Source organism: Fundulus heteroclitus, chromosome 18, assembly GCF_011125445.2.
Source record: "Fundulus heteroclitus isolate FHET01 chromosome 18, MU-UCD_Fhet_4.1, whole genome shotgun sequence".
NCBI lineage: Eukaryota > Metazoa > Chordata > Actinopteri > Cyprinodontiformes > Fundulidae > Fundulus > Fundulus heteroclitus.
In genome coordinates this window covers 15,852,261-15,878,979 of record NC_046378.1, presented here as the reverse complement: position 1 = coordinate 15,878,979, position 26,719 = coordinate 15,852,261, and the positions used below count along the sequence as shown (strand labels likewise).

Sequence of the window (26,719 nt, the reverse complement as noted above, 5' to 3'; positions counted from 1 at the left end):
TCACAAATTCTCAATTAGCTTTAGGTCTGGACATTGATTGGGATATTGTAGCATAAAGTTACTTTTAACTAAACTAATTGATTATAATTACCCAAGCTGACCATCCACCTAGGTATCATTTAGATATAAATATAATTTATTATCACTGTCACATGAACAATAAAAGTAAAAGTGCCATCAGCCAGTGCATCATGCTCACCATGATGCACTGGCCATGTTTACTAAAAACATTGATTGTCCCATTAACAGGTTTTTTTCCAGGACTTTCGTGTAATTACCTTTATCCCTCTTCCTGTCAACTATAACCAGCATGGTATTCTTTGCTGAAGAAGAGCAACACCACAGCATGATGCTTCTGCTACGTTTCATGGTGGGGATGGTCTGTTAAATGGTAAATGGCCTTGTGGTGCTTGCAGCACTTCATCAAACGCAACGAACCCAAAGAGCATTACGCTACATTCAGCCATTCACCCATTCACTCATTCACATGCTGACAGTAATAAGCTACATCGTAGCCACAGAAGCGGGGTTGCTATCAGCACCACCGGGCCCTCTGACCACCGCCAGCACGCAATTCGAGTGAAGTCTCTTGCCCAAGGACATAACGGCTGAGACGGTTGGAACGGGGGATCGAACCGGCAACCCACTGGTTACAGGACAAACACCCTAAACACCCTCAAGATAGCATTTTGCACGTATGCCAAAAAGTTCAGTGTTGGCCTCCTCTGACCAGGGCACCTCCTTTCTTGTTTACATATTCTTGGAGATGGTTTGCAGCAAATGTCACAGGGTACTTCTCATAGCTATCATTCAGAAATGCCTTTCTTCTTGCTGCATGGCGTGCCAAAACAGTAGTCCTATCAACAGCTTCTCCCAACTGAGTTGTGGATACCTCCAGAGTTGCCATGGGCCTTAAGGTTACTCTGATCAATGCTCTCCTCCTCCAGTGGTAAGTAACCTGAACTCAGCAATTCAATCTCTGAACTGTCTTTGTGGTCCTTGGTCCCCCTCGTGCAGCTCTCTAGTGTTGTTGAACCAAGATCTGAGGCCTTCAGAGTTATTCTGTTTTAGTGAAATTAAAATTACACACAGGCAGACTTTATTATTGAATTAAGGGAACTCTTTGTTTTAATGGAGTTATTTATGGTTATTATTTTAAAGGCGCTTGAACAAAGTGGCTTTCAAAGTGGCATTTAAAATCCACTTCTCTATTATGAATGAGTGCATCACATAAAATCCTAATAAAACATGTGACAAAATGTGAAAAAAGTTTAAAGGGTATAAATACTTTTGAAATCCACTGCATTTGACCTTTACCTGCAAACAGATTGTTATGTTAAGCAGAGGAGAAAGTCCCCCTTAAACACCTTTTACAGAGTAAAACGGAGAGATTTAAATTCATGTAAAGTGAAAACAAAATTTCAAGGACTGTAAACAGAAGTAAATAAAACTGGGCAGAAGAAACGATGAAACAAGAAGGTGCATCATATCACTGAATTAGTGATTATATGCAACTGCATGAAGATGCTCAGGAATGCAAGAAAAGCATGCAGGAGATGAGTGGAGGAGCAAGAGAAGACAGTCTGCAAGTAGAAATTCTTTGATCAGAACATGAAAACAACTGAAGCTCAGGTGAGAAGACAAAGAACAACAACAACAAAAAAATGTCACTTACAATCACGGCACGCATGGCTCTTTGCACTATAAACACTCCTGTGTTTAGCTAAGGCGGCACATAACGTTTAAAATCCACAGTCATCTCTTTTCATCTTTCAAATACCAGAAAGCGGAAAAAACTAAACAAAAACAAACAAACACAGTGGAAAGAAGTTTTTTCTTCTGCTTACTGAACAGCAATCATACCAACTGGAGTGTCAAACAGAGCTCTTAACGAAGCACATTAGACAGACAAAGGAAGTTGAGGCTCTTACATACATGTGATTTTGCAGGTGCTGGTCAGAATTTGTGTGTTAAAAAGACACAGTTTTGCTATCAAGCTGGTAAAGTCCGATTACCCAAAGCGAGTGGTGCTATTCACTCACTCGTAGTGCATTGCCTAATAATATTATTCATTCTTCATTACTGTGGGAGTTGGAACAGAAAATACAAGAGAATATGGTCCTGACCTGCAGGTGATTGATGTTGTCTGTCTGAACACAGCTAATACGTTAAAAGGTTTTTCTCATTGTTACGTTTTTATCACTTGGCTGTGCATTGCAGTATGTTGTGGGAGGATAGAACTCAGCCTCAGGCTTGGGTTGTAAAATCTGCAAAAAGAAATGTCTCACTCTCTCTCATCTTGCCTCAAGGAACCGCACACCCACGAGAAATTATTTCATTAATATGAGTTTTAGTGTGACTCACTAAATACTGATCCATTAGCCTTTCTGTGCACCATTTCATTAATTCAGCTGTCGCTGCAAATATTTTAATCATTACAGAGACGAACAGCTACCTGCTACATTTTGTAACCAATACCAGTACTAGTGTTTTTAAGCTAGGTGAGCAGCATATACACTTTGTTGTTTAAATTACTGAAAGATCATCAAGAGCTAGCACACAGCTTCAGTTAAAACAGCTAGAAAATGCTGATCAGGTCCAAAATCAGGGTGTTAGTGATGGACTCAGACCTGAGCACATAAAAACAATTACAAAGTCGTGGTCTATCACCTAAAAAACATTTCCAGGATTAAAGGACTAAAGTCCTAGCAGAACTCATCCATGTGTTTATCTTTAGTCGAATTGATTACTGTAATGGTATCCTCACAGGTCTTCCTAAAAAGTCAACCAGACAGATGCAGGTGATCCAGAACGCTTCTGGCCGCATCCTCACCAAGACTAAGCAAATGGAGCACATCACCCCAGTTTTAAAATCCTTACAATGGCTCCCTGTATCTGAGAGAATAGACTTTAAAAATAACCTCTGTTTCTATAGTCTATAAATCCCTGAATGGCTTAGCACCAAAATACATTGAAGATTTGTTGTTGTATCAGCTTTCCAGGTCACCAGGTCTTCTGGTTAAAGTTTGTAACACATCCCCAGAGTCAGAGCAAACATAGAGAAGCAGCATTCAGTTTTTATGCTCCACTAATTTGGAAAAACCCACCCAGAAAACTGCAAAAAACTGCAAAAACCCTGAAACCCTGAGTTATTTTAAAGGTGCCATGACATCACCGTATAAACCATTTTATATTGTTGATATTACTGCATATGTAAATGCTCTTAAGAATTTCATCAAAAAATAATGTCAGCTAGATTTGTCAGGCCAAATGTCCCTCCTGAGTAAAAGGGTTTGGTATGGTAATGATATGCAGTTCTTCCAAGTTGACTTCAATCTGATTGGCTACAACCATATTTGGAAAACTGGTAGAACATAACATTCTGTTGGTACAGATCAACAAAGAGGATGACCTTTTGCAGTTTTTTTTTTAAAGCAGTTTGTTTGAAATCTCCGACTTGAATTCCCCCACAGGAGACCATCTTCAGTAAAGTCCCCATGAATTAACTTCAGCCACTCTTCTGTGATTCTCTCGTCCTTCGGTTGTAAGTGGAACCTTCATGTATTTTCTAGAGCTAGCACAACTCAACGCTGGTGTATCAGCTTGGGGGAGGAAGGGAGGGGGGGAGGCTGTTTGCTTGATGGTGTGAACATATATTACAATCTACATAGTAAAATAAACCGTTTTCTGATCTGACCATTTTTGAGCAAAGAGAAAAAGCTGACCGCTCCTGAGCAAGTTCTTTGGTAATCACTTTTAACATTCACACGGCCTGAGTGCACAACAGATCATATTATACCCCCAAAACCTCAGAAAAATGTAATTTGTTGTCATGGCCCCTTTAAATCAAGGTTAAAACCCCATTTGTTTAGAGTTGTCTTTGCCCTTGAAACAATTAACTGAAACATTTAATTTTACTGCTTATACCAACTTTTCTTTGTTATGCCACTGCAATGCACCTTTTTATGTTTTCTCTTCTGATGTTTCATCATGTAAAGCACTTTCAATTGCCACTGTCTGCATATTTAGAAATGAAAAAAAAACAGAGGTCTTGTGCACACATAGCCAGGTCATTATAAAAACGAATATCTCCCCCACATTTTTTTTTAAATAATATCGTACACACAGGATCGTTTTAAGAAAAGTTTTCATCCACCCAAACCTGTCCAAATTCATCATTGAGTGCTGTTATAAACCTGCCAGATGCATAGGGGGCAGTATACTGCTAAACTAAAACCTATGTCAGCCAGTTAGAATCCTTTAACAATAAGGATTGCGTTGTGCCTCTATAGTGGAAGGGTGAGTTGGTGTAAAACAGCTGACTTCCAAGCACTCTTCCTCCTTTTCACCTCAACATATTGGAGCAGCTGGGCATGTAAAAAACAAAAAAAACAGGCAAAAAGAATCAGAACCAAATGTAAAATGTATAATGCTCCATGTATGCCTTTACTTTTAAGTCTCGATACCGAGGTGAAGACAGGAAATGCTGTGTGGTGACGAGGTAACATCAGTTGGAAGTACAGACCGGAGATGCCGTAGGTTAGTTAATTTGTCCAGTTCAACATTGATTAGACATATTTTAAACAGTCAATCACAACACTAATGTAGAAATCAGCACCTCTCTGACAGCATTCATTTATCCTTCACTGCATGGCAAAGTTAAAACAAGGGTCGCACGCGTGACCTCAGCAATGCATTATTTGTCGCAGCCTGTGATGCGCCAGACCCTTGGAGTCCTTCTTGTCATGTACACACACTGGCTCAAAAACTGAGTTTTTAGAAATCTTGACTTTGGCCAGAGCTTTTTGTTTTTCCAGATATAAAACGGAGTTTACATGTGGATGAAAGGCTTATTCGCATAAAAATTTATTGGTTTCCCCAGATCTCCAGCTACGTGTAGACTAGGTCTGATAAACAGATGTCCTCACAGGGCAGAAAACAATTCAGCCAATCAGAAGCAGATCATGCAATCAACCCAAGAAGGGAACGTCTGTTTGGAACACCACTAATCAAAATCAGACTAGCAACACTTTTTGGCCATGTTATATGTTGCTTGAAATTTCAAGAGATCGAAATGGTGTCTGCTTCTAAAGGAAGAGGTGACAGAGACAGCCTCTTGTTACAAAGAAATTTTGGATTCACACTTCACAAATAGTAAACCACAGGGGTTGGAATGAGGAATTGGTGTTGAACCGTTTTCTCTGAATTGTATGTTCTCTCCAATTTTGTGACTTTTTTGACACTTTGTATTTCTAGAGATTGGGTGAATTTTCTGCTCCTCACACGCTTCCTTTTAGGGTTGATTGCCTGGTTTTGTTCTAAGACTGCACATGTTCTAACTGGACAAACAGCCTAACACTCATCCAATTTGGTTAATCAGTGGAAAAGAACAGTTCAAATCCATCATTGAAGGCATACAATTATAAGATGAGTACATATAAACATGTCACCAGAGCTGAGCTTGCTGTACAATTGTCACCAATATGTATGTCCAAGCTTATGCCAGATAACAAGGAAACAGACATGCAAAGAAAACAATCGGACATCATTGGTCTTTCAGGGGAAATTGCATCAAATAGGAAAGATGAGAGTATGTTATTGTTCTCAGTCATGAAAAATAAAAATAAAATGTTAAATTTAAAGACGACTTATGTTTTTGTCAAAAGTTTAATTTTTATTTTTTACACAATATATGAAGTTTTTCAAACATTTTTAAAGCAGATAGCCTTTTAATTCACACTAGGAGTAGAATGCTAAAAGGAGGTTTTTAAATATACTAATATTTTGTGAGGTTTACTATTATGGCTGACATGCTGTATTCATTTAATTATTTTTAAAATGTACAAGTATACTTATAAAATGTAATATAATGTAGAATGTTAGTATCCATACTTACATATTCAATGGAGTGGGGAGTAGTGTAAAATTATGTATTCCCACAACTTATCCATTTGTTCTTATCTTTTACATAATCTTACATATACCTCTCTATATTCTCACGCATGTTAGTATCTCCATCAATATTTTATCTAAACAATTACAGTTGCAAAAACAACAATTATTTCCTTGAAATTTAATATAAACACCAAACTAGAGGTAACAATAATAACAATAGCCATCATTCTGGCAAGAGAAAGAAATTTGTTTTTTTTTAATAATTTGTTAAAAACTGACATCAAACACCAGAAAAAGCTTGTTACATTCCTCCAGCTGCATGTCTATTTATGGTTCATTTTAGTTTACCCCCAGCCAATATTAGTAAAAGACAGCTTATACTGAGCCTGCTGGATGTTACTTTAAGTTAAAAGAGAGTTGTTTTTCCCCACTGTGACCATGTGCTTGCTCAGGATTGTTGCCAAGTCAGTGACTCAATGTAATCAGGTGGGCTTCCATAGATAGATAACTTTTTGATAACAAGATCTGACAGTATTGTATCATCGTTTTAATGGAATAGAACATTTTAAAACTGGGTCTCAATCTGACTGGATAGGAATTTAACAACTTAGTCTTGTAAAGTGTCTTGGGACGACATTTGATGTTTATTTGCACCACATGAATAAGATGCATTATCTTAAAACAAAAATTTTAAAATCCCTTTACAGCCCTACAGAGGGGACATTTCTCTCTGTGTTTAACCCATCTCTCAGGGAGCAGTGTGCTGCCCCCACTGAGGGGCGCACAGGGAGCAATCTGTGGTCAAGGGTCTTGTTCAGAGACCCAAACTGAGTTTTGAACAACTGACCTTTGGGGCCTCTCAAAGACACAAAGGCCCAGCTCTCTAACCACTAGGCCACCACTAACTATTATAGCTACAGACAAGCTGGAACTATCAGAAAGACAAAATGAAATGAAAAACATGCTGTATAAATAACAGAAAAGCTGATCTTCACGTCATATTAACCGGTCAACTATTCTGAGGAGTTGCATACGCTGTGTCCAGGCAAGAGTGGTGCTTGAATACACAAGATGGTGGCACATCAGTAAACAAAACCATTTCCAGCTCAGGTACAAACAAGTCAATCACGCCTAAGAAAATATCAAATGCAATTTAAAACATTGCCCATTGTGTTCTTTTCTTTATCGATGACAACTTGGATGAGGGAACTGTTTACAGTCTACAACGCTATGCTCATGAGCCTGTTCAGAGAGTCATAATGGGAAAAATCACTCTAACATCAAAGCGTACACAGTCTGAATGGTCCACCAGTATGACCACCTCAACAGACAAGAGCTCCACAGATACTTACAAGCCTTGATGCCAGACTGGCTCTGGTAGAAGGTCTGCACACAGTAGTATAGGCCTCCAGGGAATCACTTGAATACTTGTAGTTTGACTCTTCCTTTTGGATCATGTCTGAGTGACATTCGTGCCTGCACCAGAGGTGTCACTTTCATTTACAGGTATGAATTAATCAAATAATTTGTTTTAAAAAACTGTGATCAAAACTTGTTTCTATTGAGAGGAATTGTGCTTGTCAAAGTTGACTACTTTATTAAGCCCACTAGCCACCAACAATATTATTTCTCAGTCATACAGTATGCACATTAGTTTTGCTATTTCCTCACTAGTAAAACATGTAAACTATGTAATGTACCAATATCTCCACACTAACAAGATAATATCTGGAAGAAGCCGCCTCTAATTTAAAATAACTTAACCTTATAGGATTAGCAATAATAACATGCTTTAATGCCAAGGAGAGCTTCAAAGATGTCCCACTGATCCAGCAATCATCTTGCCAGAGTCTCAAAGATCCCCTCGTTTTACTCTGTTTTCCCCTGTGGTATCATTAAAAACACATATGGTATCTAGAAAGTCATTAAAGATGGATGATGGCACTGTACTAATTGCAAGTGTCACATATCTGCGAGAGGACTGAGGCCTTTAATGGAAGAAGCAAGTAAAGCAAAGGCACAACGCTGTGTCTGTGGGTACATTAGGTATATAAGTTGGCAAATCAATGTTTATATCTGCCAGAGAGAGATAAGAGAGAGAGAGAGAGAGAGAGAGAGAGAGAGAGAGAGAGAGAGAGAGAGAGAGAGAGAGAGAGAGAGAGAGAGAGAGAGAGAGAGAGAGATTGTATGTGAGGACATATTTAAGTGTGGTATTGTGTGTCTGTGTATGCAGCAATGTGTGGCTGAGATGCCAGCTGCACATGGAATCCATTTAATCAGATCTCAAGGCTAGAGTATGTAGAGGTGCTAATGTACTCTTTGGAAGTGTGTGTCTACATACGTGTTTGTGCCGACATCGCGCCTGTCAATGTTAATGGTCATTGATGCGTCAACAAAATTTCAATTAGCATCCAATTGAGCACAAAACCAACATTTACTTGTCAAAGCGGGAAACCTGTTAAGGTTTTAACAGTACATTGCCAGACAATTAAGCAGTTTTTATTCAAAGATAATATTGATAAAGGCATTTTGACATCCTCTAGCAATAAATGTTGTCCTGATGACTTTACAACATAATGGGAAGCATTTATTTTAGGATCATGAAGTATTTCCTATATTAAAAAATACAATAATTTTTGCCTTACTTAATTTTTTAAAGTGAGCTGCCTCTTTTGCTTACTATAAAAAGTGGCTGTGTACATATTTACATCAACTGCTTTAAAACACACACCTCTTTTTCTCATTGTCTGACATAAAACAAACAAATCAAACTAAAAGTTTCCTGTTCTATAGCAGGATTACCAGAATTATTCCTGCTAAATGATAGATTAATAAAATACTTTTTAGCAATTGTTTCAGTACTCTGTTCAACTTTAGAACGTTGCATGCACTGAGATTGCTATGCTTTAAACTATTTGGAAAGTTACAGAAAATGATGTCATGGCTTTGTAATCTTCTAATAGGTTAATTTACAATATCTGAGTTAAATGGGGCCCGCTTGTGTAGAACACCTCAAACATGCTGCCTCATTGTGGACCTTGGAACAAAACAAAAGAAATCAGGCACCATATCGAGGCAATAATTGAAGACCCTCACAAATATGGTTCTTCCAATTTACTCATTTAAACACTTATACAAAAGTATAAAGACCAGCCATTTTACTGTTGCAGAAGAAAATGGGTTCTGAGTCCCAGAGATGAGCAAGTTTAGTTGCTACATGTACATATCAAACCCTGCATGAAACAAAAGCTGTTGTGTGTATGCTGGGTGAAGCTGGTAAGATTATCGACAGAGAAACTGATCCATTACCAACACTGGCTGAAATGCCACTCAGAGAGAAAGAAGCCAGTACTTCAAAAGCAAAATAGCAAACTGTAGTGGAGATTGCTTCATAAGTAAAGAGCATTATCTGAGAATATTGAAGTATCATCTCTAGAAATCAGCTAGGGAGTTAAAGCTTGAGTCTTCCAAATGGATAAAGACCCTAATCATTGCAGTCCCAAAGAAGAGTTGTGGCCAAAGCGGAAAAGGTGTGTACACGCAAGGCAACCCACAAACGTGACTCAGTCCTTTGAGGAATGGGTCAAAATTCCTTGAAGAAGGATACCCAAAATGATATTTCTGGCATAACCTAGCATTCTTAAAAAGACAGAAAGGCCACTATGTGAGATTTGCTCCAGTGTCAGCTAAAACACCGGATGCCATAAAAAACATCCCCTTTCATTGTGTTCATCACCAGGGAGGGAAGAAGTCCATCAACCCCTGGTCTCGCCTTGTAGTAGCAAAGGTAGATCATTTGAAACAAATGAGAAGGCCAGAAATCAGGGTAGAGAGCTGCAGGTGGGCCTATTCCAGATCACCGTGGCCTTAATAAAAGTAACAACAAGTGATATTAAATCATGTGACACTGGACACAAAATCATGTGACAGATAATTGGCACAAGTATCAAATGTTTTCATTTTTGGATGTGGGTGGGAACAGGAGAGTGCATTTGAATAATCCCCTTTTTGTCACACTCTTTTCTCTGTCACTTTTTTTAGGTTTATCTCAAAAACACAAACTATTTGTCTCATAAACAACAAAAAACGGTGTATTGCTAGTGTATACTGTCCAAATGTGGATGACTATGCCGCCTTTAACTTCGTATCATAAATATGGATATTAACTGAAAACACAAGTTACATATTTATAAAACTATCGGGTTACAAAGGTTATTTAGCCCTTAAATACACTTAGTTGTGCACTCAGAGTCTCTAGAAATGCAGATCATTGGAATGTCATCTGTCCAGGTGCTGCAGAGATATCTTTATACTCTTTTTGCATCATATTTTTCAAACCGTTCAGTTTTCTCTGTTTCTATTAAGTTTTGTGCAACTATGTCACATTATTTGCTAAACACGGTTATGGACTTCTGGCTTACTAATTACTATTAATTTTTATTTTGTTGTCCAAGCTGAAGGATGTCTGTGGTCAGAGGGCCCGATGGCACCTATGTATGGCAGCCTTGCCTCTGTCAGTCTGCCCCAGGGCAGCTGTAGTTACTAACATAGCTCACCACCGTCAGGGTGTGAATGTGTGTGTGAATGACTGTACTGTAGGGTGAAGCGCTTTGGGGTTGTCAGACTGGTTAAAAGCACTATACAAGTCCAAGCCATTTACCATTTACCATGCCGAAGCTACAAGTGGATAAGTCAAAATGTTTGTTTGTTCAATGCATCGTACCCCAGTATCCAACAAAAATGGCCCAAAGGGGTGGAATAGAATTACCTGACTCTGCCAGATAGATTTGCTCCGCATATCCATCTGGAAACCTTCCGTTGAAGTAATTTTGGGAAGGGGCGAAAATACTGGTTAGCTGATTGGCCTATGTTGGTGATAGACGGGCCAAATAAACCAATCAGATTCGTTGTTGCTCGTAACACAGCGACAACGAAAACACAACCACAAGCCAAGCTACTCTTGCTGCTGCAGGTAAAGGCTCGTTAGCTCAGCAAAGAAATACTCTGTAATTCCGATAAAACTTGCTCGATAGCCATGCTAACGCTAGTTTCATCGGCTGAAGCCGCCATGTTCTTTAGACTGAACTGTCGCGCTTCCCGTTTCGTCACACCTCAACCCGCCTCAAAGCCAACGCTGATTGGACGTTCGTTTGGTGAACGGCTCCAAATTTTCTTTAATGGAGAGTAGCCAGACTGATCTGCGAGTGAAACCTTGAAAGCTCGCGAGATCAGGATGGTCTCACGAGGCTTGGAATAGAATGCTCTGTGGCCTGAAGGGGAGCGGAGTGCTTCTTTTAGATTTATACTGACCACACCACAACAAGTTACTCTCAGATGCCCTCAGTATTTGGGCAAAAAGGGGGAACCGTCGGGGTAAATTAATAACAAATTCAGACCAAAGCGTTGTAGCTCTTCTTTATTTTGATCATAACTGAATGATGTGAAAAGGAAGAACTGAAAAATAACAATAATTTAGGTAATTCTGTCAGGAACGAGAAAAAATGGTTATGTGTCTTTATACAGAATGTATAAAAAAATTGTATTTCAACTGTGCCGTATTTCTCGGACTATAGGTCACTCTTTTTTCATAATTTGGCTGATCCTTTGACTTATAGTAAGGTGTGACATATATCAAATATATAAAATGTTTTAAAATGGCAATTCATACTGACCAACATGAACCACGGAACAAAAATTACCATCTATAACCGCAAGAGAGCTCTTTAGGCTTGTGAAAACTATGCTCCACCACGCAACAGTGCTCAAAAGGGGGTCCCAAACCACGACAGAACCCCATCAGACAGAACTATCCGTGAAGCTAATAACAGCTAGCATTAGCTTATGTTGTCTGACCGGTTTACAACTTTGCTGGTGCACGTTCAAGAGCTTTAATGACCTTTCTATGTTGCTCTCAAAAATCCTTGTCATACTGTTATCTTAGCATGTAGCACTGTTACGCACACAGTCTAATATCAGCGTAATTTTGACAACTTTCAGCATAACAACCATTTACGCTGAAATGCGCTGGCGAGAACCTTGCTGTTTGCAGTTGCTGGCTTGTTATGGTAATTTACCCCATTCAACCTCCCAGGTATGTTCCATATTATTCATCCAGTTGTGGATGCAGTTGTGTAATAGAATAAGTTGCCTTCCCAAATCAGTTTTTAGTCTTGAATTTTGTGAAAACATTTCTAAATAAATAAAAAAATATGGTACATGCATACAAATAGTTATATAAACGTTTTTCTATGGGGCAAATAACCCTTATTTAACTCTAAAGCCAATTTATTATCACATTAAGGATTTAGACTCCAACAGCTTCACTCAGTCATGCCACAAAGATAGTCTGAATGTAAATGCAATCTGTGGCATTCAATAATACACAAAGTGTATTGATTTAGATGGATTTTGCCACCAGGACATAATTATGCTAGGCTAAATAATCAAAAGTTTTTTGGCATATAGAATAGAATATAAAACAAAATAGAATAACTTAAACCTAACAGTTTCTGTTATTAAAGTCTGAAAGATGGTCAAAGAACATACAGCACTCCGCCCCATAGGATATTATGCTTGTTTGAGCAACTCAGAAGGGTAGATTCAGAGCTGCATCAGATCCTCTATACGAAGACCCAAATGCACACACAGTGATATATGTGTTCATGTATTAAACAAGACAGATATGCAGAAATTGTAAAGAAGGATTGACAACTACAGCGGATACATGGATGCATGACTCTGGAACAAGAAAATGAGTTGTATTCCTGTGTGGGAAAAGGACAATGATTGAGACTGGAATTTTTTTTATGATCCATTCACGCTCTCTGAATACTAGAACGGGAAAGAAGAACCCAAGGTCAGAGGCAGAATTCTTATTCATTGTTCAGCAAGTGAAGGATTAATTTAGAGATCCATTCACCAAGCCTGAGCAAGGGGGGGCCGCAGCAGCAAAACATGATGAAGAAAAGAGTGCGACAGAAGAAAGAAAACAGGAACAAGGAAAAGGGAGAGATGGGAACGAGAGGGAAAGAGTGTGAGACATGTGGAGGGAGAGAAGCAGAGAAGTGTTTCCATGTGTTATGGATAGCTTGCAGACAGACAGGGATGATGATTTCTCCAGAAAAGCTTAATTGGCCAAACAATCCGCCACACACATTATTAATGTTTGTATCTGTACAGCCGTACTCACACATTTGCATGGATGATGTTCTCATGACAAATTCTGTCCACCTTTTAATTTATTGATGAACAAACATTCCTGGATGGTACGAGAGAACCTACTCCCTGCATATTTTTATTTCTTTCATATGGTATCACTACACCTTGTTTGTAGCTCAGAGAGTCAAAGACCATTGTACATTGTCATGTACTGCAGAAACTTTTTTGTACATTGGCAGCTCGACTATCAGGCTTTTCAAGAATTATAGGTCATTTACATAAACTGTGTGTTACAAATGGTCCACTTGATACTGAGATTCACATTGGTTTTTCATTTGTTTTACAGTTTTAGGTGACTTTTTCCATCAATAGTGGGGATGTCACAATTAGATCCAAAGTGGCTTCTCTAGGTCCTGATCAAGACATCCTAATGAGTCTCTGACATAATTCAACTTCCACTACTGATAAAGGTATTAGCAAAGGACTCTTTGCCCACTGACCATAAAAAATCTGTACAGGAATTATCTGTGTGAGTGTTTCCAGAGGGTGCTGTTTCCAGAGAGTGCTCCATCTGGTGACGGTGGGTTTTCAGAAAAGGGCATTTACCGTCTGGAATGAAAAGAAACATTACATTCAAGATGGTCATGTGAATGGCAGCTTTGGTCCTTTCTTCTCTTGTTTTTTATGTTTTTAATCTGCTCTCTCTCACCATTCAGTGATCACTTTATCTAGAGAGGAAATCCTATACACCAGAGAGTGGCTTTTAGACATGTTTCTTCCTTTTTGATCAACCCCAACTTCACTGAGATCTTGGTTGGTGATGATGTGGAACTATAAGAATATTACCAGTGATACAGATGAGGCAAACCGTCAGGCATCCTAGTGAAGCTTCTGCAACGGAGACTCTGTAGACCTTGTCTTCAATCCACCTGCCTAATATCCGCTCTCTGGCTAATAAAATAGATAAAGTGCTGCCTCTTATTAAAAAAAAACAACAACAATAACTCAAACCTGTGCAATCCTTTTTGTTTTTTTGTTTTTTGTTTTTACCGAAACAGGGCTCGGTGAACACATCCCAGACTACCTACAACAGATCCAAGGCTTTCAGCAGTTTTTTTGCGAACTGCAGCGGTGAGTCCTCGAGAAAAAAACAAAACAGGAGGTTTAATCGATTTTACATAAATGAAGGTTAGTTTGCTGATGTCAATGTGTTACAGAAGACATGTAGTCTTCACTTGGATTGATTTTTCAACCCTTCTATTCACCAAGGTCAGTGTTTATATCACACCCAACTAATGGGAAAAAACTGAAAACTTCTAAACCTGTGGTTAGGACAGGTGGTAAGTGGACTGATGATCCAAAGCATGTGTTACAGGTCTGCTTTGATTGCACAGATTAGAGTGTATTTGAAGCTTCTTACACTGACCTGAATGTGCTTACTGAAACTGTCACTTCATACATCAGGATTTTTTAGAGCACAAACATGTAAAGACCAAGGCCTTGCACATAACAACAGAAAAACATGGTTCACTTCACGTTTAAGGAAGCTACATAGGAACAAGGACCAAGCTTACAGTAGTGGCGGTATAAGCAGTATAAGCAGACCAAGTATAAAGTTGCCAAGGAGATCCAGTAAGCTAAGAACACAGCAAAAGGCTAAAAAAACGTCTCTCAGCTGACAACCCAGCTACAGTTTAGGATGCTTTGAGAAACATTGCTAAAAACATCGCTAAAATTGATTCTAATTCAAAACTGATGTCCATTTTTGTAAACCTCCCTTTTTATCAATCCCTAAATGTTTTCAAGGGGATTTAGATGTGTGGAAAACGCAGAATGACACAAAAGAAGGGTGTAATTCTCCTGGAAGAAGTATTTTTTTCGTGAGATGGCCATTGTGTACAGCAGAGTTGTCTTGTTGGAAGACCCAATCAGCAAGCACACAGATCGTCAAATCGAAGGAATGCCCACTGCAACATCTCCACACAGCAAGATGGGTTTCAGTCAAATGTAGGGCCAAAATATCCATTGTTACACTCAACAAAAAAATTACATAGATCATGATAAAATCCCCTCCACTGTGTTATGCAGAAACCATCTTCAGATTATTCAGATCATCCAGATAATTTTCTTCAGAGAATAGTATAGAGAGATATGGCTTTTGAACGTTTTTTTGTTGTTGTTCTTTTGTTCCCTCTGTCACAGAGGCTGTCTAGTGGTTGTTGGACTAAAGAAATATCTGACATTTTTGTCCCGTAACACTCATGATCTTTTAAGAGCTATAAAATGACTGCCTTACTGTATTAAATCTTGGCAGTGACAGATAATTGCAAGAAGCCTTTCTTGTGAAGCTCAACAGTCCTGTCACGCCAAGAGGGAGAAGACTTTTGTGCATGAATGACTTACATGAAAATAGCATGAAAGCCAGGCTGCATCCAAAAGGTTCTATGTATAGCTCCTAGCTCCTGTTCCTTGACCTTTCATGAGGTCAACAGCAAGAACTCTATCGTAGGGAGGAAAGGAGCCTCAGACTGCTGTGCTGAGTTAACAGCCTTTAACTCATACGACATTACATGACGGAAACGCACATGGATGATTCTAGTCAAGGAATCATATAATCTGGGCCTACAGCCTTCTGAAAAATAACTACAAATGTGTGCACTCTCGTCTCTCCAGAAACTTTTGTTAATATCCTTGAGGTGGGCTGTGTTTATACGTCATGTCACGCAAAGGATTGTGGGATTCCTTATAGCTCCTTAGCACTGGTAAGGGACATCACAAGCTCATTATGCTAAAGGGGCTATGATAGGAAGCATACAGGCTCCTTTTCCTTCCTCCTTATTTACTGACTGCACTATCTGGACAGCACTTATCATGGCGACCGATGACGCTATTTCGCTTTGGCTTAAGAGTCCTTACCAATTAGACCTTTTTGGATGCAGCCGCAGATTCTTGCTGAGATTTAGACATTTTAGGGCTGCAGTCTTAAACGTTTCATCAGCTGGTGAAAGGTGTGTTTGAATTATATGCATATTTGAATAATTTTTCTACTCTTTCTTGTCTCTATTATATTTTATATTGGCATGTTGAAGCTCTACTTAAAATCCGCTTATGATCCACTAGTAGGCAATGTGCACACTTGTGGTTTTTCCCTGTTTTTAAATTTTTTATCAAGAGTGCATATGTTTTAGGAAGTCAGCAGCATCCTAACCAAGTTAATCCATCCATGTAGGAGCATCATATTAGACTTCTGCAGAGACTGCAGTTTCATTAAGGTAATTTCTTAATGATGAAATGATTAAATCTATTGTGTATTTGAGGATAGTTATGGCATTGAATTTCTTAATGTGGTTTTAGAATTAATATCTAATTAATATTTTAAAGGACTCCGAGAGCTATTGGACAAAAAACAAAAAAAGAATCTTTATCTGGTCATTCAGCATCAGTGTAAGTTAAGTCTTGAAATGTTTTTTTTTTATTGTATCCTCAACTATCTATATTTAAAGGTAATTATTCCACTCTAAATAAAAATATTTAAAATGAGTTCTGTATTTCTCTCTGTGAATCCATTCTAAACGTAATACACATAAGTTTAATCATATCGCGTTTGCCTATGTGAAACTAAGCACTTTTACCAGAACTACAAGTAGGTCACTGGGATTAAACTCGAAGTAGCAGAAACAGGAGTTGGGCTACAAAAAGAGAGAAAAGGGTCTCTGGTGCCCACTGTAACATATCTCAGTCAGTCAGGCTCCAGTGCACACACAGAGACTGTAAAACTTATGCTGGTTGTTTCATGCACTCAGAAATGAGTGTGCCCTTCCGATGAGCGCACCACTTTATTCATTACTAATAAATTCATACACTTCCTGGTGCATTATGAGCAACCCACCTGATGTTTATTCATCGGGTTCCTTCCCAATCATCCAGCTTATGTATACAGATGCAGAATGTGATTATGTTTGTGCGTGAGAGGTGTTAGATGGCTATTAATTTTTTAACAAGTGTAGTTTGTTTTAAGTAATCTATTCATTCATCTAAATCTATGATGTAGGCGGCACAAAACAAACAAACTTGGAAATTGCATTACGCCTTCTTGATTTAGGATTCTGTGTGTGTGTGTGACTTGTATGACTGGAGACCAATCTTCTTTTCAGGAATAATAAATGTCTCAATGTATTTTAGATGATGCTCTAAAGGTTTTAGATACTGAAGGAGCAATACTTTCTTGTGAAATAAATGTATAGTAAAAGGAAACATCTTTAGAATAGTGTATTGTTATCATTCTAGTTGACTGCCTCATTGGTTTATTTGTTGAACTTTAATGAGATAAGGTGAGCAATAATTACAAAACAATCTCTTAAAAGGAAATCTATTAAATACTGCATGGTATAAAGGAGAGGGATGTGAGATCATGCCTACATGACAGATATGTGGCTTTCTCACCATAAAAATGAAACACAAACACTATCACGTTTTAGACTCACTTTCACTTTGTTTTTCCCTCTAAATTATTAAAACCAACACGCATGATTCAATTAGATGCTTTATCAATGTGCAACTATATTAAACAAGCTCATTGAGACACGAAAATGAACTGCTGTCGCATCACTTTAAATACACCACTAGATAGATGAACTGGGTATAATTATTAACCCATAAAATAGCAAAAGCATGCAAATTCTTATGGAGATCATTACTAATCAATCTTTTAACACCAAGAGGAGTAAACCATTGTTAGGCTGCTGATTTATCAACACAACAAAATGTTTACAACTGCGCAATGAGCCTAAACTAAAAAAATGCTGAGACAGCGGGACAGTTTTTGATATCGGCAATTTGGCTTACCACCCAGGGTGTCAAAGCCTGCGGGGCTCCCCAAACATTTCCAAAAAATACATCTCTTGCTTCCCCTTCACATGGGTTTTCTGTTCCTCATTTGCATGTCAAGTCAATGAAGAATGGGTTGTTCCCTATCTGATGCTCTGTAAGAGAATTTTGTGTCTTTGCAGATGAATAGTATTAGTGCAATTTATATCTAATCTCAAACACTAATTTACTATTATTTTAAGGAAATTAGACTGTATGTTTTTCAGTTTAATATCTAATATACTTATCAAACTTCTACAATCTGGTCAAACTAGCTTAATTTTTCTACACTGAATACAATCATTTCTAAAAATCCGTTTTGAAGTGGATAAAACCTTTATTCTATTTGTGATAACAAAAAAGAGCCAAAGCTCTGTTGGCCTTATACCTCTTTCATTTGAGACAAATATGAAAATCATAATACAAAGACTTTTCAAACCTGGACTGAATTATTCTACACCCATACCACATTTACACATTGATGTACAGCACAGGAGCAAGGTCTTACACATGGTGTCATTCATGCATGCTTGACCATTGCCTTAAGAGGTGACACAATATCCATTTCTTTATCATTTTCAAGCACATGTTTAATAACTCTAAGTATTGACAATATAAATATATAATATATAAAATAAAGTCAATATAGGGCAGAGGTGCCAAAGAATGAAATGACAATGATTTTTACATAAATAAATAAATACCGTATTTTTCAGTCTATAATTTGCTCCAGAATATAAATTGCGTCAGTCAAAAAATGTGTCATAAAGAGGCAAAAAACATATATAAATCGCATCGTACTATGCCTCACATTTATTTTGAAATTTATTTCACACAATCCAACACTAAAAACTGACATTTAATCTGGTAAGGGAACGTATTCAATTACACGGCTCCATCCACAATCGTCTGAATAATATTGTTGTTCAATATGATTTACCATTTAAAATTGATATATAAGTCGCATCTGACTATAAGTCGCAAGGTCAGCCAAACTATAAAAAAAAGTGTGACTTATAGTCCAGAAAATATGGTAAATAAATTGCGTGTCAAGCATTCTCTTGGACTAAAAGGCAGATTCATTGTCAACTGAACATAGACATATATTTTCTTGCTAGGAAATCTGTCTGCTTAAAGGTAGGAATGTATGTCTCAAAATTTCTAATGTGATTTTTTTGAAGGAGATTTTGGTTAAAATGTTCTTATAAAAAGTCAAAAATGCATACGTGTTTCCCACATATCTCAAAATACAACAAACGTTCTATCTACGATCTGTCCAACCGTCATTGGCAGCTAAAGTTTGGAGTGTAGCTGAAATTATTAACTAGTTTGGTTTCACATCTTGCTCATGCAAACAAACCTGGTTCAGCAGATGTTTTTAAATCATCAAATAGATCATAATTTAACAATTTAAAAACTTTTAAGCAAATCTAAAATAAATGTTTTCTTAATGGTAGTTTCAGTACGTTTTAATTCCCTTTTTTAAAGGAGTGTAAGTGAAAAAGAAAATATGAGGCCTCAAAGAGTAGTTAATGGGTGATATATGGAGGGTAATGCATGTGAGTCTTTGAAACTGATACCCCTGTTATACTCCTGACCATCTGCCTTTCAGTGGTGTATGACGATGCACTGCTTTATGTAAATAATGCTCTGGTATCATTTTCCTACCTATCTGATACTGTAATTTGATCAGCATAAAAGCAAGGCTGTCAGATTTTCTTTCATGATTAAAAACCCCTTAGAATAACCATGGTAATGTAGAGACTGACATTATATTGTCATGATACAAATGTCAATTATACATTATGTAAATGCCACTTGAACATTACAGCAATGATGTTACTTGACCTCATGTTACACAGTGGAGATGCTCTGCATCTCTCTGTCTGCACTTGGGAAGATTTACCCATATAAGCAAAGGGATTCAGCTAATGACAATTTGACCACTAGGTGGCGCTGATACGCTGTGTGGAGAGTGTTGATTGTTAAGGCTAAGATGTCAGGTGACCATCAAGTAAAAAAAAAATGACAAAAAGAGAGAGACTTACTCTGTCCTAAGGCAATAGCACACTGTGCATTTTATATTCTTCATCCAAAACAAATCTAGTTGCACATGCAGTGTGACAGCAGCTTTACTGACTTGAATACACACTTGAAAAGACAAGTCAGTAGTGTTAATTAATTAATAAACTTGAGTTGTGAGCCTTGCTTTGACTCAGGTCAATTATCGTGTTTTTTCTTAAGTGATTTCATGGCTGTTTTTTCCCATTTTAATTCACTTTGTACTTTTATATATGTACTACATTGCAGATGAAAGTTGGTTGATTTTTTTTCTTTGTGTTGTTTGACAAATTATGTATTTAGCACTACTCAGATGCTATGTTTTTTCCCCCAAAACTGAGTTCAATGCTGAACAGGCATGAACTCTCCGCTGCTGGGTTCTATTTGGATTTCATTTTTCTACTATTGGTCAAAATTGAAAGTTGGGATTTGGTGTATCCAACTAAAATGCTTTAAACAGTGAAACAATGTAGATTAAACCTTATCTAATTTCCAAATGTAAATTAGAACAGCCTTAGTGCACTCTGTTACTTGAGAATACTGTTTACACTAAAAGCACTGGCATTGTGTTCAGCTCAACTAACTGACCCGGAAATGTAACAGAGAGGCTGCTATAGAGGAGAGTCAGTGCAATTGCTAAGATTTTTATATCTAGTTTGATTTTGAGCTAATATCTTAAAAAAAAGAAATGTTTGTAACCCTTAACATTGCAGGGTTTTCTAAAGCGTATTCCCCGCCCCCACGGCTAAGCATGGTCTGTATATTCTAAATGTGTCGATGTTTGAGAGCGACATCAAATGGTCATTGAAGTTCCCGTCAGGAAAAATACCTCCCGGTCTAAATGGCGAGCACACCAGCTGGTATTAGCTTGACGCATACTACGTCCGTGCGTTGCCCCTCCTTCGAGTCGCCTAACGTAACGCTCCCTGCACTTCCCTTCCACTCCGCGCTCCACGATGCACACAATTCCCAGAACCCACAACAGCACCGCCCGCCAGGATTACCCTACTTTCTGGGGCAAACCCTGCATTGGACCTGTTTAAAACTTGCAGGTTTTGTCATCAGATTGCAAGTAGGTGCCCATCTACTGTATGATCAAACAGACAACAAGGCAGACCACAAAATCTGCCAACAAGGCAGCAGCTCATATAAAATAGTAAAACATCTCCTTCTTGTCTGAACACACACACACATTTTGCTTCCCAAATCATAAGGATAACAGCCCAATGCCAAAGGCCAGAGATGTCTCCTCCTAGCCGCTGTGTTCAGTCCCTCATCTATACAGTTCGTTTTATAAATGCTCCGATGACAACACAACTTCAATTAAACTGAAAAAAAGAAATCCCTTTGCAGACATCACTGTACCTCATTCTTATTAATAGGTATTATAAAAAAAAACACAAATTTCACATATGTAAACACATATGCTAAACACATGTTCAAACAAAGCAGACCCAATGAAGCCCCTGATTTTTCCCAACTAATATTTTAAACACCATGGCATTCTTCGTATTTGATTGTCTTAATGATGCTATTTCTTTCTTCAAGATAGACAGATAGAACATTATGAGCACCTCTGTACTGTCAGCAACAGGCTGCCTAAGTTGAACTGTTAACACTTCTTTCTCAGCACAAGCGTCACAGAGTATCTCTGGAAAGCTTGCAGGTTGAGGTGAAGCGTAAAGAATTAGATTCTAACTGCCAGAGTAAAGACGGGGAGGGTAAGAGATTAGCCGTCATCCCTGAACAGATCAGAGAAGAAACGATTGCCAAGCGATTTGCTTTATTACAAAAATAAAGGAGCTATTCTGAACACAGTCACCATTTTTATTTCAGACTAGTTACAACAGTAATAACTCGGAGTGGTTGTAAAATATTTTGCGAAGGGAGGGGAGAATCTGACTCGATGTAAGCAACTGAAAAATGAACCACTGAGCGTTACCTTGGTAGGCTACACAAATTCTCAAATTGCTCTCGGTGAAGTCTAAAATCGACAATTCCAGCAGCAGCTGTTGCACAAAAGTCAGTTTTAACCAAAACCTGCAAAAATGTGTCACTGTTGCTTTACAAAACCATAAAGTGTCAGCTTGAAACCTTAACTTGTATGACCCGCTGATTAAACCAGCTAGAATAAAATAAGCTTGAGCTCATGAAACATGAAGGCTTGGACGGAAGAGATTGAATCATTTGCTTATGCCATTCATTTGCAGTATCTTGCAAAAATATCCAGACTTCTTGCACAAAATATAACCATAATCTTCCATCTATTTTATTGGGACTTTATGGAGATAGTTAAAAAATTGTGGTGCATAATTACTTTCGCAGTGGAAGGAAGATGATGCGGCCTTTTGGAAATCTAAGAAGTGTGGTGTGAATTTGTACTCAGCCCAACAGAGTCAACGCTTTTTAGAACCACTGTTTGCTACAATTCCAGCTGCAGGTCTTATGGGTTATGTCTCAACCAGGATTAAATATCTACTACAATTGGTTTTGCGCATTCTTCTACGCAAAATAGCTGAAACTCGATCTTGCCACAGATTTTCAATATTTTTTGCAAAGTACTGTGCATATATAAATATTGACATACTTACATGCATTGGTCACTGCAAAGCTATTGGCGGTCTCAATATTGTCAACGTGTGGGACCAGGTTAAATGGAGCTTCCGTAGCGTTAGGGCTGGTGTTGTGAAGGAAGATAGCTAGTCGGAATGCTGTGTACTCCTGATCTGTATTCCTAATGAACAGTCCACCTACAGAGAGAAAGGAAGAGCAAGACCAGGGCAGGGGAGAGACAAGATGGAGCGGAGAGGAAGTGAGTTATTGTGGGGCAGAGAGGGGTCAGGTGGGTGCACGGTGAGACAGGGAGATGGAGGGGTGGGGGGAAAGATGGATGTGAAAGGCAGAGAAAAACAGGGGAGGGGAAAGAGACAAGAAAGCCAATTTCTTCATTAGCTTTGTTATAAAAGGTAATCTGTCTTTCCGCACATTCTCAAGCTCTGTCTAACGCACAGGCATGAATACAAACGTGCTCGTGGATGCTCAAACTACTCGTTTCATTGATGTAATCTGAGAGTGGGGATACACAGAAAGGAAGAGAGGCAGAAAAGAGATTTTAGCAAAAGCTGAGAGGGAAGTCTAATGAGTCAGAAAGGATAACCAGATCAGAAGGCAATAGTTAAAAGAAGGAAAAGAGTAACTTGGGCATTTTCGGTTAGAATTTTAACAAGAAAGAGAAAACTTTACACTACCAGTTGATAAAAACAAAATAAATAGAAGAAAAGGAGAACATTAAAGTGTGGTGGAGATCACCTCTGGTAGAAATAAGGGGTCATGTAATCCTTTCAGGGCACTCTCAAATAACATGTTCTGACCAGAGAGGGGCAGCTTCTATTACCTCAGCCTGATAAGATATTAATAACTGTAATCTGACACAGCTAACAGCTACAATCAGTTACATACTTTAGATATGTAAAAAATATATGCTCAGCAGTCCATTAGTGACATTAGAAGGGAAAATAAGACAAACTAAAAAAATAATAATAAGCAAAAAGTCAGTGCATAAGCAGTGACTATGACAACCCTTTTGGGGATGAGTGTTGTTTTTGTATATCCATACCTTACTAAGACAATAAAAGGAAATAGATTCATGGGAAAATAGATCCTTCAACACATCAATTTACACACAAAGACTATATGATTTAAGTATTGTTTTCTGTTGGATGTGATTTATTTGTATTTATTTATAGTGGCATTTCTTTGTAAAGTTTAATATATTTCTCTGTGTATCTTAAAGGTTTCCAGTTTCACTGATGTTTTAGCAAATTGACCTTTCATTTGTTTCTGAACTGGAATTTCTGCTGGAGATAGAGAGTTCAGGTTATTGGTGTTTTAGACCAGGACTTGCTTTTAAATGAGATTTTAAATCTCAATAAGTCTCTTCCAGTTAAATAAAGTAATGCTAATTTAAAAACCATTCTGCGCTATTAAACTACATGTAGTGGTCTTATATTACCCAATGAAGACCCAATAACCAACATAGGAATTATAGTAATCCAGACTTGATGAATTCTTTAAGGGGACATTATAATTTCACAATTTCTAATATTTTGGGGGAAATGTAATAATTAAGCCCTCCCATATTTTGTTCTGTGCCATCCATCTTCTGTATGTTCTTAAATATTGTTGGGTCGCAGCGGTATGGGATGTTGGGGATACACTGTGGAGAGTTTGTCAGTCCATCACAATGCAGCACATAGGCACAGGAAAGAAAGCCACGGATGAGCACATTCTCACCTAAGTTGAATTTGGAATGGTCCATTAACTTAACTTGCATGTTTTCAGCATGAGAAAGGAAGGCGGAGTACCTAAAGAGAACCCACCCATGCATGAGGGGACCCCTGGACTCTATTGGTGCAAAGCAACAGTGCACCAAGCACTGCGCCACTTGCAGCCCTGCTTCATAATTACTTTCTTTGAATTATCTTACTAGCAGCTTTACTGATTACTCTTCCAAGTTTCAAAAGGAAATTCAAAGTTGGAATTGATTACACTGGCAGAGTGGCAGAGTGAAGGGTGGGAGGAAATTGGTAGCGACAGAGGAAGGTTATCGAGGCAGAGCGTGTTAACTAAATCTCTTTTTTTCTCTAAGGATTGTAATCTCTTATTGACACTTCGGCTACTCACATTAAAAGTTCTTGTTAATATTGTCTGCTGCAGAACAGGCAGACACGGAGAATCCAGTTTGAGAGCCAGAGCCAGAGCTCTTAGCTGTTACTGGGTTGGGTAGCATGCAAACCTAAACGATTTGTACGAACAAGAGAAATGAAACAAAAGCTGAAGCCGAGGCATTTCTGTACAAGTAAGCATGTAAGCATGAATTCACTTAGGATAACTGTTTTATAACTGTCTGGGTTTGATTTTCCATCTTAGCGCAAGAAAACAATTCATTCCTGGTCAAGTATCGTATTGCCTTCACACTAATAGAAACGTCCACATGTAAGAATACTAAACTGCCTCTATTGAATAATTTTACTGTTTCCAGGGAACATGCATGTTGCTCCTCAGGTGGACCGAAGCGCCAGTGGAACATCCTGTATCTACGGGTAATTTGTGCATTGACGGAGGACTGTATGCTGGAGGGGAGGAAAGGGAAGAGCATGCTGTATGTGTTGCTCTGCACAATGCAGGCTTTTTACTTTTAGTCATGCAAGGTGTGTTGTTAAAGCTGGACTGCCAAGAAAAACTAATGATTTCACATATTTTGCATTTCTACATAGGGATTTGCAGAATAAGTAGGGATGCACACACATGCTTGAACATCAGAGCGTTTATGTGCACGTCTGAGCACAGAGCAACCTGCGAATATTTAGCGCATTAAGTTTATTGGCAGCTGCAAGGAGATAGTCAACGAGCTGAATCTCATTATAGGACCTCACAGCTTACCCCCCTCCACCCCACCAAACCCTCACACACAATGCAGTGAGTGTACGAAAGGCACAGAAAAATGAGATTCCATAAATGTGCGATCCCCAGTTTCTGAGCAAAACTGATGCTCCAGCCACAGTTAACTTTATTTCTGATTTGTTGGGAAGGTTCGTGAGTGGTTTATCCCGTCCTAACGCCGGAAAGGGGAGGGAGAGAAACAGAAAGCGACAGAGAGCAGGAATGCTGCAGTATATAAACAGTGAACAAGAGTGGGAAAAGGAACAAAGCTCCCTGAAACATTCATGAGGCAAGAACAGCTTTTAAAATGTCGTGAAATAGTTTCTGTTCATTTATAAACCGCCAGTCACAACAGCGACTACATTTTGGAATTTATGAAGAATGAGATGGGAGGGAGGGAATGTTTCTAGTTTTGTGTTCTTCCAATCCGTCTTCTTTATTCTGAGTAATTTGTTGTGTTTTACAGCGGGGGATTCTAGCGCATTCATTTTCTCATGCATGGTGACTCCTGGCCGCTAACTACCATAAATATTTGGCGGAGTGTATAGTGCCTGTGCCGTGCGTAAAAATCAGTAAACCTCCAACTCACCTATCTGCACTGAGCTGGGGAAAGCCCCTGTCGCCAGCCCCCAATAAAGGGCGGAATACACCCCAAGAAAGTGCCAAGAAAAAAGAATAATCCTCATTTTTTGTTCCTTTCCTCGAATCCCTTTAGAAACTGTTGAGAGACATTTAGGAAGGGGGAATGGTGCGCAAGAGATACAAACGTGGATGAGAAAGGTTGTTTTCCCTCGATTTTTATTTCCCCCAGTTAGTATTCATATTCCATGTTGAATTCGTCCGTTTTCTTCCCCTGCAGTGTCCGCTCAGAAGAGAGCTGTGAGTCCGGCGCACATGTAGAGAAGAGGGGGGAGAGGATAGAGGGGGATTTCGCTGGAATGATTGGCGAGCTGAGAGAACAGGCTGCATTGAAGAACTGGACATGCGCGCCCCGCCGTCTCTTTCTCTCTTTCTCAACCACACACCCTCCCTTTCTTTCTGTCTTTGCCAGTGAAATGATCGGATTCTCTTCTTCTGCATCGTCTTCTTCTTTAGCCTCTCTTACATACTGATAGTTTCGTAATATGGAAGAATTAAAAAACAATCGCAATAAATGATCATGCGCATCTTTAAAGTTGCATTTCCTTTCTGTGAACGGTTGGCCATCTCACCTGGAAAAAAGCTGCTTTGAACTATCCTCAATTTCCTTGAAATTACATTGGAATGTGACAAATGACAAGTAACAATGATGACCAAG

General features: G+C 38.6%; 1 protein-coding gene across 7 annotated transcripts in view; it reads right to left on the bottom strand.

The window, feature by feature from the left end:
• gria4a (glutamate receptor, ionotropic, AMPA 4a) overlaps window positions 1-26,397 on the bottom strand; it is a 178,385-nt gene extending 151,988 nt beyond the window's left edge. For 3 of the 7 annotated variants that reach the window (XM_036150278.1, XM_036150277.1, XM_036150279.1), the window contains exons 1-2: window positions 26,012-26,396; window positions 22,572-22,730 (exon numbers count right to left, since the gene is read on the bottom strand). In XM_036150278.1, coding sequence (XP_036006171.1) covers window positions 22,572-22,730; window positions 26,012-26,108 — 256 coding nt within the window. In that variant the 5' untranslated portion in view covers window positions 26,109-26,396. Of the gene's footprint in view, window positions 1-22,571; window positions 22,731-26,011 lie in introns of all 7 variants that reach the window. The other 4 variants (XM_036150280.1, XM_036150281.1, XM_036150275.1 and 1 more) reach the window with 2 other exon arrangements.
• Between the last annotated feature and the right edge of the window lie 322 nt (window positions 26,398-26,719).